The sequence below is a fragment of the Artemia franciscana genome, chromosome 9 (genome assembly GCF_032884065.1).
Source record: "Artemia franciscana chromosome 9, ASM3288406v1, whole genome shotgun sequence".
Taxonomy (NCBI): Eukaryota; Metazoa; Arthropoda; class Branchiopoda; order Anostraca; family Artemiidae; genus Artemia; species Artemia franciscana.
This window is the reverse complement of record NC_088871.1, coordinates 26,893,585-26,908,767: the sequence shown is the minus strand read 5'-3', so window position 1 is coordinate 26,908,767 and position 15,183 is coordinate 26,893,585. Positions and strand designations below refer to the sequence as shown.

At 33.8% G+C, this 15,183-nt stretch overlaps 1 protein-coding gene across 5 annotated transcripts in view; it reads right to left on the bottom strand.

Moving 5' to 3' along the window:
- LOC136031214 (nuclear pore complex protein Nup155-like) overlaps positions 1-15,183 on the bottom strand; it is a 180,406-nt gene that overhangs the window by 108,156 nt on the left and 57,067 nt on the right. For 3 of the 5 annotated variants that reach the window (XM_065710588.1, XM_065710590.1, XM_065710586.1), the window contains exon 9: positions 10,197-10,491. In XM_065710588.1, coding sequence (XP_065566660.1) covers positions 10,197-10,491 — 295 coding nt within the window. Of the gene's footprint in view, positions 1-8,098; positions 8,177-10,196; positions 10,492-15,183 lie in introns of all 5 variants that reach the window. The other 2 variants (XM_065710591.1, XM_065710587.1) reach the window with 1 other exon arrangement.

Sequence of the window (15,183 nt, the reverse complement as noted above, 5' to 3'; positions counted from 1 at the left end):
CTATTTTTAAAATCAATATAATTACTACAAATCCTTGCATAACGAAGTAACTGTGAGAAAAACGCTGAATATGTGATATTTGAGTGTATATTACTTTCAGGGAATGGGAAACTAATCACTTCAAAATCAAAATCATCCGTTTTATTATACATTTTAAAACTTAATTATTATTATCACAAATATTAATATTTAAATCTAAGAAATGATCTTCATGACCAGCGCCATGACTAGGCTCAAGAATAAGCTCTGATGGATATATATTTTAGAAATATCAATGAAATCCTTACAATTTAAGACCAAAATATGATCTAAATATCTTTTTATTATTTGACAAAGCATGTTTTAAATTATTGGATTATTCTTATCCATCATATATTTTATTCTAGTTGACTTAAAAACAAGTCAGCTATAAATGGGCTGGCATTCCCCCCCCATGGGAATTCCCACAATTTGCTTGTACAAATCACCCCAAATTTTATATAAGTATTGTATAAACAAATTCCAATACTCAAAAATCATATCCAAGCTGTAACATCTCAGGTTAACTGTAGTATTAAAGCAATTCCAAGAAGGCATATCAAGTCAGCTATAAATGGGCTGGCATTCCCCCCCATGGGAATTTCCACAATTTGCTTGTACAAATCACCCCCAAATTTTTATATAAGTATTGTATAAAACAAATTCCAATAACTCAAAAATCATATCCAAGCTGTAACATCTCAGGTTAACTGTAGTATTAAAGCAATTCCAAGAGGCATATCTATTAAACCAAATCGAGCAATTATTTTTCTGTTTTGGTGCCATCTAGGAAGCCGGAGGAGGATTTGCAATATCTGAATAAGCCGCACGTAGAGTATGGGGATTTTTCTTACGAAACAGATGAGCCATGCCTGATAAAAACAAAAGCACAGGGCGCAATCAGCGTTATAAATCATGCACAAACCGTTGCGGTTCTAACGGCTTTTGTTTGGGAACATTTTTCCGTAAGCGACGCGTAGGTTTTTCACGCTTGATTCACTAGGGATGAAAAGGTAGTGGAAATTGTTGGACCGAAACACAGACCAAGCCAACTAACTAAAGAATAAGATGGAAAAATTCCTGTCCCCAGCAACGAATGGAGCGACCACATAAGGGCTATTAAAACAAATAAACTCGCATTTAGACGCATTAACTGACAGTCCAATCTTAGATAGCTCATTGGTTAATATAGTAAAATCGAAAGCAATCCACGGCCGAGTCCGGGCAACAAGAAGAACGTCGTCTGCATATGCAACAGAAGACAAACCAATATTACCGTAAGAAACAGAACTTTTAAGGGGATGCAGGCACGATACAAGCACACATTTAAATATACTAGAAGACAATACGGCAGAAGTCAAACCTATCTATTTCTAGCAGCAGTTTTCATACTATGAAGTGGCAAAAACCATGAGACTAAGTCCAAAATCTTCTGATAAAAAAAGAAACTTTAAAAAGCATATGAAAAATTTGCTTATATATTTGTTTCCAGAATATTATTATGTTGTTGTTTCAAGAATTTTATAGCATTCCCTTGTCAATAGCTCCAATTGTGCATTGATGCCGCTATAACTAATAATTTAACGTCTCAAACAAAAATTTTGGGAAATCATTAGTAATTTTTTTAAGCAAATCTGTCAAAGCATCAGTAATATCTAGTTTTCTGGATAGCAAAATCAAACAGCTCATGACAAAACCTCAATTGTAAGGATTGTCGCCCAATTGCAACCAAAACTCTAAAGAACGGAAATTTTTATAACAATTTATACACCAAAGAATTGGCTTGTTTTGCTGACTCATAATATACACAATTAATGTCATTTATCAAGAATAAACTTTTGATAAGTAAAATGCTCTAAAAAGTGGCCACATGAAAGGCCTTATCCAAGGGGCGGGTGGGTAACCCCCCTTCAAAATTGTTGCTGGACTCATAAAAAGTAACAGAAATGATATAAACAAACTTCCATTCCTTTTGTTGCAAGACCCTCTCTCCCCCCAAACAAAAGATATAGCTAAGACCCAGGTATTTTGGCAGTCTGTTGAAGATTTAATTAATTAGTGGTGGCAACACCACTGCATAGGCTGCACAATAAAGAGATCATCAATTAGCAACAAAAGCTATACTCTCCATTAAAATATGTGATACAGATCTAAAACCACACAAAATTCATACCTCACCTCCGCGCACGCGTCTTTTCCGATGTACACATGATGATGAGCTTATGGGAAACCTCTGACGTGTATGCTCAGGGTCTATACACGCGGTATGAAATTCGTGTCAGGTTTGAAAAAAAAAACGCTACTGTTATATCCTTAAACTGTGGTACGCTGATTGATAAAGATCAGGGTGTTAATCTCCCCTAGTTGAGCATTCCAAAATTTGTTTTCTTTGATTGGATGATTGATCGACGTTGATTGCTATCTAGTCACTTATAAAAAATTAATTCAACCTATTACTTTTCATCCAATTAAATCCTACAAATAGCTTATTCTAAATAATTTCTTTTTAATCGTTGAAATTTATTTAAAAATCGTATCTAATCAAACTTTATTATACAAAATATTCTTTAATTACAATTTTTACAGTAAAATTTGAAAACCTCGACTTAGAGTTAATTTTTTGATTTATTGCTTTAAACTAGGGGAAATTTGAAATGTCTCCAAATGCCTGTTTTTCAAAAAGCAAATGCGAATATGAGAAAAGTTGATGATTTCTTTTCTATTAAAAAATTTTTAAAGGATGTCAGAGTAGCTTGAAAGGTCTCAGGAATTATATGAAACCATTAATGGGCTATTTTGAACTTGTACGAACAGTCCAAAAGTACTATTTGATAGGCAGGTAAGGCTAGAGATTTTCTTGCTGGAAAAAGCAGTCTAGATAGGTCACGAGTTTAATTTTTTTTTTATAAGAGCCATAGTTTTGAAAAAAAATTATACGAATGACATCATATTTATGAGCACATTTCAAGAGATTAAATTATATTATTTTCCCCTCAGGAGTGGTCATTTTGTTTTTAATATATATGGCACATATAAAAGATGACAAATGAGTCACTTCTCTTCGTTTTAATATCGCTCCTTACTTTCAGTTTAAAAACCTTGTTTTTTTTTATTTAATTTTGGAAAAGAGATCGCTACTAGTAGGTCTTCAAGCTGTGTACGCTGATTGATGCAGATCAGGATATCAATCTGCCATCAATTCAGCATTTCAATAATTGTTTGTTCTATCTTATGATATCCTACAGAACATAAAAATTAACTCAATTTATAACTTTTCATCAACGAAATTCTACAAACAGTTTATTCTGAATAATTTTTTTTTATTCATTGATATAAATTTAAAAATCGTATCTGATCACGCTTTATTATGTAAAATATTTTTTTATTGCAATTTTTCAATACAAGTTGAAAACTTCCGAATTAGAGTTGATGTTTTGATTTATTGCTTTAAACTAAGGGAATTTGAAATGTTTTCGAATGCCTGTTTTAAAAAGAAAATGCAAATAGGAGAACAGTTGAGGATTTCTTTTCTATGTAAAAATGTAAAAGAATGTCGCTTGAAAAAGAGTAGCTTGAAAGGTCTCAGAATTATATGAAACCATAAATGGGCATTTTTGAACTAGTACGAACAGTCCAGAAGTACGATTTGATAGGCAGGTAAGACTAGAGATTTTCTGCTTATGATTTTCCAGTTCGTGATTTTTTCATGAAGATTTTTTCATAAAGATTTTTCTAGAGATTTTCCAATTCCTGATTTCTTTTCTGTATAAAAATGTAAAAGGATGTCAGAGTGGTATATTCTTTCTGGAAAAAGCAATCTAGATAGGGTCACGAGTTTAATTTTTTTTTTTTTTATTAGAGCCATACTCTTGAAAAAAAAGTTGTAGGAATGACATCATATTTATGAGCACATTTCAAGAGCACAAATTATATTATTTTTCCCCTCAGGAGTAGTAAGTTTGTTTTTAGTATATAAGACACATATACAATAATAAAAGTTGACAAATTACTCTGAACGGCTACAGAAAAGCACGGAACGAGAAAGTGTCAAGATCACACTGAATTGCAAACGAAAAATGTTGCACAACGAAGTCTGCAGTTAGGAGATAAAGCAAAAGTAAATGAAATGAAAAACGTAATAATTTAGATTGTTAAAATTTTTCTGAGGATAATAGGAAAGAAGAATTGATTTTTAATGTTTGAAAAGTGCAAAATTACAAAAGATTACAATAACTCCCGACAAATGAAAAAAGGCAAGAAACAAGAAACAACAAAACTCATCAAATCGTAAACAAAAGTTTCAGTTAGAACAGCAGCAGAAGTGGAAAATAACAACGAGTCCCAAGAGAAAAAAACCTTATAAAACGAGTTTTTCTTTGATGCATTGACAGGAAGGGGTAATTGAATCAATGCCAGAATTTCTTATTTCAATTGAAATTGTTGACTTGACACCTCATGGCTTAAAGCTAAGGAATTACTCGATGATTATATTATTATATAATTAGAAATTCAAATATATACAAGCCTGTCACGTGCTGAGGTCAGGGGGTTCGGGCGAGCCCTAAGCCCCCAGCACTATATATTTGCAACAGTGGCATCCTAACAGAAGATTTTGTCATCGGAGCCAGCGTTTACCCACCCAGAAAATACCCCCCGCCCCCATGATTAAACACCACCCGCGGAAAATACCCTTTTGTTAAAAATTCACCCCCGGAAAACACTCCTCCTCTCCCCAAAAAATGTCCCCCCTCCCGTGGCTAGTTGGTTTCCAATCACTTTTGACTTAAAAAAGGACTGGAAATCTCAGTTTCTGGTCTAATGAGTACCCTCCGAAATTTCTGCGACCCTGAGGTGGATGTGGGGATGGTGAGGGGGAAGTCCCCCTCTGCAAATTTTATAGTTTAATGTTACTCTTTACTTTCATAATAGCAGCTTAGACTAGAAATATTACCAGAAATGATAGGGGAGTAAATATCAATATCATATTTCTGATACGTTTAAAATTTGTTTTTTGCACTTTAGGAAGGTGTTATACACTACTAGGTTAATTATAATGAAATATACCCAAATGCTTAAAAATATAATTGTGTCCCGCGATTTCGCAGTACTTAGAAACAAATTTGGGCTATTATTTTTATTGTAGGGGGTAACTGAGGTAAAGTAAAGCGGGTCTACTTGCCTAATGCATTAGGCACAATTATTCTACATATAATGAGGTAGGAATTGTTGAACCCGCTATAATTTGTCCCCCCCCCCCTAATTTGCAAATATATAGCCTGAATTTGTTTTTAAAGTATGGATATTTTTAATTGAAATATAGCTTCAATGTAGTTTTTCATCAATCCGGAGCTAGTAGTCTGGTATAAAGACCGTGAGAATCGGTTTTGATTTATCTTCGCGACACAAATTCTCAAGTTTTTACTAGCCAACAAGAAAGTACCGAATCTTCTTCCCTAACTTTTTCATACAGAAGTGGTTTTTTATGGAGGGAAGGGCATTGTTCCTTGTGTGCTTTTTCATGTCACAGTAGTGATCTTCATTCTAAAATACATTTTTTAGATTTTCTTTGATTTTACTAGCCTAATTGTCCAAACTCCCTAGACTAAATTGACACAATTTGGTTATTTTTAACTTTTAGTTACTACAATAATTCTATTTTAATACATTTTGCTCGTCAAAGTCAATTATTATATATCTTCACGACCCCAATTTTCAGTCTTATCTACAAAATTTGACCAATCTGGAAGTTAAATTACTTAACTGCATGTATGTGAGGTTTGCTTTCCATGTTTGATCAAACGTTTGATAAACATTTCTATTATTAGCGCAGTTCAATTCAACAGTAATAAAACATACGAAAGAACATTCGAATTTCAATTGATTTTCGGAATGTACTAATATAAAGTAATCAAATTAATTGACATTTGAGTTTTTGTATTTGTATTCCAATGGCAAATTTTTCTGATAATTGAATCCAATACTTTATTTTATAATTTTGACTCCCAAACGTGATGCAGTAGCAACAAGTTCTTATTTCATCCTTCAATTACTTAAAGGGTGAATTTAATTACTTGAGCGCATTTTAAACTTTTGGTAACTTCAGATATGGCACAAAAAATTGCCATTTTTAGTGTAGTATTAGTACTTTAGGAAGGTGTTATACAATACTACGGTGTAGACAATAAGATAATGTAGACTTCAAAGTTTCATCGCCCCATGATTTGACTTTTAAGTGCTCTTTTCAACTAAAATTTACGAAAAAATACGCTTGACTGACCAGCACCTTATAAATCCTTAAAATTCGGTACGCTGATTGATACAGATCAGGGTATCAATCTGCCATCAATTCAGCATTTCAAAAATTGATTTTTTTTTTTTTTTTTCCATCTATTTTACCACTAAAAAGTAACTGAATTTATTACTTTTCAGCAAATGAAATTTTACAAACAGTTTATTCTGAATTATTTCTTTTAAATCATTTAAACTAATTTTAAAATCGTATCTGGCTAAGCTTTATTATGTAAAATATTTTTTAATTACAATTTTTACAATAAAATTTGAAAACCTCCGACTTTGAGTGGATTTTTTAATTTATTTTTTTAAACTAGGGGAAATTTGAAATGTTTCCGAATGCCGGTTTTTAAAAAGAAAATGCAAAAAAGAGAACAGTTCATGATTCTTTTCTATGTAAAAATGTAAAAGGATGTCAGAGTAGCTTGAAAGGTCTCAGAATTATATGAAACCATAGATGGGCTATTTTGAACTAATACGAACAGTCCAGAAGTACGATTTGATAGGCAGGTAAGACTATAGAGATATAGTCTTGAAAAATAAATTATATGAATGGCATCATATTTATGAGCATATTTCAAGAGCATGTATTATGTTATTTTCCCCTCAGGGGTGGTCATTTTGTTTTTAGTATATATGGCACATACAAAATTATAAAAGATGACACATGACCCTGAACGGCTAAAGAAAAAGCATGGAATAAGAAAGTGTAAAAATCACACTGAATTGCAAATGAAAATGCTGCATGACGAAATCTGCGGTTAGAAGATAAAGGAAAAGTAAATGAAATGAAAATCATATTAATTCAGCTTTTTAAAAAAATTTTGAAGGATAAATAGGGAAGAAGAATTTATTTTTAACACTTGACCAGTGCAAAATTACACAAGAACACAATAACTCCCGACAGATGAAAAAGACAAGAAACAAGAAACAGCAAAAATTATCGAATAGCAAATAAAATCTTCGGTTAGAATAGCAGCAGCAGTGGAAATAACAACGAGTTCCAAGAGAAAAAATCTTATTTTTTGACAAAATACCATTGCATTGAGTCCAGCTAGAATTGCCTAGACTGGTTTATTGCAGACAACATTTAGACGGGCAAAGATGCATAGCTTCAATAGTTTTACCAATAATATGGTCCTGAAGATGATGAAATGGTAGAAATCTGGTTCAGTTGACGAGATGACAAAACTTAAACACTAATGTCAGAAATATAAGCCCAAATTGACTACAATATGCAACATTTAGCACAAAATAAGGGATTTTAGCTCACTGTCGACCAGTGAACTGTGAAATAATTTCAATTTTCTTTGTTATATAACTTTTAAACAAAAATTAAACCAAGGGTTAATCATACTATAATTTTTTTCGTCAAAAACAAATACCTTATTTCATATCCAAAAATAGGGCATGGAGCTATATCTGAGTTTACTCTAAATCTAAAGGTGATGTTTTCTTGTACATTGCCAAAGCACACACACACAAAATTTTCGTGTCAAAGGTAAAGTATTTGAAAAACAAGTACATTAAAAGTATCTTAAGTGATAAGAATTTCGTAATCTTACTTAAGTATCAAGTAATAAGTACACCCTAGAGTTTTTACGTAAGTATAAGTACAAGTAATGGAAAATTTTACTTAAGTAGTACTTCAAGTAAAATTATTTCAAGTAAGTGACAGCACTGATAACAACAAAATACGCCAAAAAAAAATGGCAGAATAAATATTTATGGATCCTACTAGAAAAATAAACTTATCAAATGATTCTTCCTTTTAATTAATGAATCTTACTTTGTACAGGAGTCCCAAGTGTAGAAAATCCAAGAGGTGGACCATGTATCGGTGTTCCAAATGATGGTCGGCCAGAACCTAAATAAGAAATAAACTAAATAATAAAACATAGTATAACGTACGAAGGTTTATAAAATGCATGAAGGTTATATATTAATATCGTGATTCCAACTCCTATCATCAATTCGTTTCTTAAATGGGTTTGTCTCATAAATAAAGTGAGTGGATTTCAATCTTAAAAGTTTTTTAAGGACTTGAAAAACACCCTTAATAATTTGGGATTTTAGTTCATTTTTATAAGCTTAGTTAGCTTGTCTGTGAGCACATCCCTAAAAAGTGCTAACTCATATTCGGAAGTTTCCCTTTTGTTTGATTAGTTAATATTTAAATCTCCCTTCCCCCCTCCCTTCTGTGACATGGGACCCGTTCGGTTGATCGTTGGTAATTCTAGCTAAAATTTATTATACTCTCCATTTTACAAGACAAAAAACATTTCCATTAACCTCATCAGAAAATTAGTCTGCGGCGACCCACCAGTATGTAAAAGTAAAAGATGCGCTCTGTGAAGCTAAGAGAATCAGTCAAGGAACATAACAGGCTTACAGAATTGGTCCAACTTGAGCCCGGTATTTAACGGGCTTGGGTGGCCTCTTCTCTCTCATATGAATCAGTCAGGTAAATTTTTTTTTGCCTAAGACCTTAAAAGAGTTAGCTGTGTTTGATACCGATGAGAAAAAACTCATATTCTGCTTCAATGAATTTTTTCTCAACTTGAGAACGCATGGGAGAGCAAACGAACCCAAATGAAGTCCGAATTAAGAGATATTTGAAGAAATATGATGAGGACGGTACAGAAAAAGAAGAAGGGAACACGAGACACTTTCAGACTCACTCTCACTCTCTCTCTCTCTCTCTCTCTCTCTCTCTCCTCTCTCTCTCTCTCTCTCTCTCTCTCTCTCTCACTCTCTCTCTCTCTCTCTCTCTCTCTCTCTCTCTCTCTCTCTCTCTCTTCTCTCTCTCTCTCTCTCTCTCTCTCTCTCTCTCTCTCTCTCTCTCTCTCTCTCTCTCTTGCTTTTTAACTGAAAGTAAAGCGCAAAATTAAAACTGAAAACGAACAGAAATTACTCCGAATATGAAAGGGGCTGTTCCTTCCTCAACGCCCCACTCTTTACGCTAAATTTTGACTCTTAATCTCACAACTCTACTTTTTAAAACAGTAAAAAACATTACCGTAAACAGGGGGGCGTTGAGGAGGAAATAGCCCCTTTCATATAAGGAGTAATTTCTGTTCGTTTTAAGGTTTAAGTTTAAAAAAAATAATAATAATATAAAAAATAAATAAAAACATGCATCCGTGATCTGACTTGTGGTAAAAAAATACAAAATTCCAAATTTTTTGTAGATAGGAGTTTGAAACTTTTCTTGTAGGGTTCTCTGATACGCTGAATCTGATTGTGTGATTTTCGTTAAGGCTATCACTTTTAAGAGGTGTTTCTCCCTATTTTCTAAAATTATATAAATTTTCTCAGGCTCGTAACTTTTGATAGGTAAAACTAAACTTGAAGAAAACTTGTATATTTAAAATAAACATTAAAATTCAATTATATTGATGTAACTATTGGTATCAAAATTTGTTTTTTAGAGTTTTGGTTACTATTGAGCCGGGTCGCTCCTTACTACAGTTCATTACCACGAACTGTTTGATCAATGGAATCTTTAAGAATAGGCCTACGATCCAAATTGAGTCACTGGTTGAAATTAGTCTAAATCAATGGAGCGTTTAAGAATAGACCTACAGGTCAAATTGAGCCCTTCCCCCTCTCCGTAGAATAGTGGCTTTTCAGGAGTTAAGAAAACTGCTGGACTACATCAGTCAAAGTCTCAGAAATGGATTTACAACCCAAATGGAGGTCTGGGAAGTTATCTTCAAGCGAATGACTCCACCAAACTTTTACTTATAAGCCTTGAAAGATTCTGTAGTGACAGTTTTTCAGCTGTTCCAACTTCGGAAAATCGAATTTTTCGAGCTAGAAAACAAACAAAAACTCGAGATTGAAATATATTTGTCGGACGGCGTCTATCAAATCTGAGCAAATACCTGTTAAGGGGGAGTCAGCTCCAGATAAAGATGAATGAGGAAAGGTAGGAACAACATTGGTTGGGGTTGTCTTGATTTCTCCTCCATACAGTAGGAAAGCTTTGGTTGCCCAATCAGAAATTTGTGGATCTTGTGCATGCTGAGAGCAAGCAAGAATTAACGCTACAGCTGCTCCTTGCTCTTCTTTTAGTATTGTGAAAAATGTCCGAACTATTTCTGAATCAGCACCTCCAGATTCAACCAGAATTTGACGGAGAACTTCGACTGGTCGAAGCTTTGGGAAAATGTGACAGCCCTAGAAGAAAAGTAAAAGGCAGTAGAAAAAACAATAAAAGTTAAGATGAAAAAAGAAGAAAAAATAAAAACGGAGCATAACATGAAACTTGAAAAAAAGAAAAGAAAAAAAGCAAGGTCCCTTGTTCCTGTCCAGTTTCTGATGTTTATTTTCGTGTATCATCCAAGGCATTTTTGCAGTCAACAATAGTACCCATTAAATCTAAAAGTTCTTGTTCTACCAGCATTATTATTATTCCAAAAGTTTATTCAATAATGTGAAGTTCCCGATAGTTTTCTCAGTGGTCCTTTAAATGTCGATTCTATAAGAGGCAAAATTCTCTTATCATAGGGCTTCTACTCCGTAAATATAAGGCATCAAGCAACTCATTGCGTAAATTCAGTCACGATGGAAATGTCTAACATACACTATTCAGCTAATTAAACATGTCAAAAACAGAAGAAATATGACAAAGAATAATAACACTAAAACTGAATACAAAACGAAAAAGCATCAAAAGCTAATCGTGTAGTGTAATAAGGTGGCTAAAATAAGACAAAAGAAATTAGATGACAGGAGGGGAAGGTGGATCATATATTGTATGCACACATTCGAAAAGACAAGAAAACAAAACAGGAAAAAAACATTAAAAATCAGAATAAAAAATGAAAGAGAGAAAAAAATACAAGCATAAAATCATGTATGTACAAGAGAGTTCAAGAGCTACCCTAAGTTGAATTGTTGTATGGAACAACAGTGTTCCAGGAAGACCTTGAAAAGTGGCCCATATCGACAAAATTATATTCTAGCAATTGACACACCATTGTACTCGATACTCAACAATTTATAGTTCTTCTGCCCTTTTCTTCTATTGGTGGGCATTTTAACCTCTTTCTTATCATGTAATTACTTAAGGGTTGAGTGAATATCATAGCATAAAATTTGCAAGTGTGAATATAATGAATCTGAGGTAATAGTGCATAATCCAGGAGTGATCAAGATAGAATTGATTCTTGAGGTCCCTATAATTTCAGTGACTAAATTAAATAAAAAAAAAAATTTTTTAGCTGAAAGTAAGGAGCGACATTAAAACTTAAAACGAACAGAAATTACTCCGTATATGAAATGGGTTGTCCCCTCCGCAATCCCTCACTCTTTACGCTAAAGCTTTTAATTGTTTTAAAAAGTAGAATTTTGGCAAAGAGTGAAACTTTAGCGTAAAGAGCGAGGGATTGCGGAGGGGACAACCCATTTCATATACGGAGTAATTTCTGTTCGTTTTAAGTTTTAATGTCGCTCCTTACTTTCAGCTAAAAAAATTATTTTTTTTAATTTAATTTCTGAACGTTTTTGAATTAATGCATGTTTGGTTTTAGCTCTCCGCACATAAATTATTAAAATGAAATTTTTATATTAATTCTTTTTTTGGCTAAATGGCTTTCTCTTAGTTTTGATCAGACGATTTTGAGAAATAAGGGGTGGAGAAGGAGGTCTAGTTGCTAGTTGCCCTCCTGTTTTTCGGTTACTTAAAAAGGCAACTAGAACTTTTAATTTTTAACGAACGTTTTTATTAGTAAAAAAAATACGTAACTTAAGAATTAACTTACGTAACAAACTTTCATAATCTTATATTTTTATTATGTATACGAGGGGGTTTGTACCCTCGTTAATACCTCGCTCTTTACACTAAATCGTAAGTTTTGTCCCAATTCTTTAAGAATGACCCCTGAATCAGAAAGGCCGTAGAATAAATAGTTGAAATTACTAAAAATACTTTAGCATAAAGAGCGAGGTATTTATCTCCTCCTAAATACCTCGCTCTTTATGCTAAGGTATTTTTAGAACCCCTCATATGCGTAATAATCTCTGTTCGTTTTAAGTTTCAATGCTACTCCTTCCTTTCATTTGAAAAACGTTTTCATGTTTATTTTTCATTGTTTTCTTAAAGTAATGCTAGAAAATCCTGCGCCCTTTTCATTGCATTTTTCTTCCCCCATGACAGATTCCTCCAAGGAAAGATCCTCCAAAATAGCCCCCTCCCCTCAGCCCCACCCCCAAACAAAATAAAATCCCCCTGAAAACGTCTGTACACTTCCCAATAACCATTACTATATGTAAACACTGGTCAAAGTTTGTAACTTGCAGCCCCTCCCCCAGGGATTGTGGGGGAGTAAGTCATCCCCAAAGACATAGTTATTATGGTTTTCGACTATGCAGAACAAAATGGCTATCTCAAAATTTTGATCCGTTGACTTTGGGGAAAAAATTAGCGTGGGAGGGGGCCTAGATGCCCTCCAATTTTTTTGGTCACTAGAACTTTTCATTTCCCTTAGAATGAGCCCTCTTGCGACATTCTAGGACCACTTGGTCGATACGATGACCCCTGGGAAAAAGAAAAAAAAAACAAAAAAAAAAAAAAAATAAACACGCACCCGTGATTTGTCTTCTGGCAAAACATACAAAATTCCACATTTTTGTAGATAGGAGCTTGAAACTTCTACAGTAGGGTTCTCTGATACGCTGAATCTGATGGTGTCATTTTCGTTAAGATTCTACGGGGTGTTCTTTTAGGGGGTGTTTCCCCCTATTTTCTTAAATAAGGCAAATTTTCTCAGGCTGGTAACTTTTGATGGGTAAAACTAAACTTGATGAAACTTATATATTTAAAATCAGCATTAAAATACGATTCTTTTGATGTAGCTATTGATATCAAAATTCAATTTTTTAGAGTTTTGGTTACTATTGAGCCGGGTCGCTCCTTACTACAGTTCGTTACCACGAACTGTTTGACATCGTGAAAATTGCGACAGGTGATGCTAAAACTTAAAAGGTAACTACCGTAAAAAGAACTAGTTGTGAGTTTCGAGAAAACACCTCTCAGGATTCAGGAACATGAAAATAGGTGATGATGAATATGGAAACTTTTAAGTCTCGTTTAAGTGGGAAGGTGTTAATAATATAATTCTAGCAGCACGATTTATGATTAAATCTGCCAGATATCAGTCGTAGTGGAGTTTCTCCTTTAGGGCCGACTGATTGAGATAACAGTAGACGAAATTTGTATTTAGTAACAGGAACAAGAGCTATGGTACAAATATTACATTTTATTAAGGGACTTTAGTGCACAGGCTGGTACAAATATGGATAGACAGTATCCTAGCATAGGCTAATTTGGTGCAAGGAAGGAAAACAGCAATGGAAATAGACTGCTACCATTTTATAGATTAACAGTCGAATTACAAGCAAATCAGTGTTCGGTTATAAAATGGGATATAACTTAACATTGTGCTCACATGACTCTAAGATGGCTAATCTTATTGATTACATTATTTTAAACAGATAAGCAGTACTATTACTGATGTTATAAAGAATTATTATCTGCTGCAGTAGTATTTAGAGCCAACACAAAGCTGAAATTTAAAAATGGTAACTACTTTAGAGATGGGCATTCCTTGGACAGACTCCAGGATGATAATTAAACAAAAATTGTTTTCTTTTTTTTATTTGGAAGTAAGGAGCAATAGTTGAAAATTAAAGGAATTGTTCCGTGAATAATTCTCAACCTCTCGCTCGTAACGCTAAAGTTTTTCGCGCTTTAAAAAGCTTCTTATTCCAATCCGACGGCCCTTGCGTTTTAGCAGTTATTGTTAAAGAATCGGGACAAAAGTCGAACATTAGCGAAGATAGCGAGCAGTTAAGGCGGTGACAGTCCCCTCATCTACAGCATAATTTCTGTTCGTTTCTAAGTTTTACTGTTGGTTTTTACTTTCAGCTGAAAAGCCCGAGGTTTTAAATTTAATTTCTTATCATTTATTAATTCCTGCACAGAACTAACGAACAAACGATGAAGGGTACCGACCCCACAGACGCCCGATTTATAACAGTTAAAATGTATATATCTATAAGTGTAAATCATGGCTGCAGCAGTATCTGCAACCTAGTAAAGAGCGAACCACAGCCTATAGAAACCAAAAGTTAAAAAGACGTTTTTGAAAAAACTGCCCAGTGAGAAAAAATGCCGTCTGGCACAGAATCATGAATGGTAGCTATTGCTTTGGTTAATCTTAAAATTAAAAGTTTATTACGAACATAAATTTATGGCGATTTCGAAAAAGAGCCTGAAACCCCTTGAAAAGAGCGTCAGATCGAAATAAAAAAAATGTGTTATTGGAATCAGCATGGTCGAAAACCTTTGGTACGACAGTTACAGTAGTTACGACAGCAAGGAAAATCACTTTTTTGTTTGGTAGCTCCGATGTGTCTCTTTTTTTTTCTTTTTCTTTTTCTTTTTTTCACTTGGGCTAGCGAACGACCAAAGCATCATAGAGAGATGTTTAATGGCTCATTTGAACGGAAATTAAATTTGCTAGTGTCCTTTTTAAGTGACCAAAAAGATTGGAGGGCAACTAGCCACCTCTTCCCAAAGCTATCCAATCAAAATTTTGAGATAGCCATTTTGTTCAACATAGTTCAAAGGTTCGATATATATGGTTTTGGTGATAATATGACTCTCAATTGTCCCTGTGGAAACGACTGCATGCTGTATCGGTATCGGACGTATTGATATTACGCGTATCGGCATAGGCACATTGGTATCGCGCGTATTGGTATCGCAGGTATCTTACACAGATTCTTAATAGCTGGTATAAAAGATACTGCTCAAATCCGCGTCCTTCCTATAAAGCTCACCATCAGAAGTTCATAATGGTACTA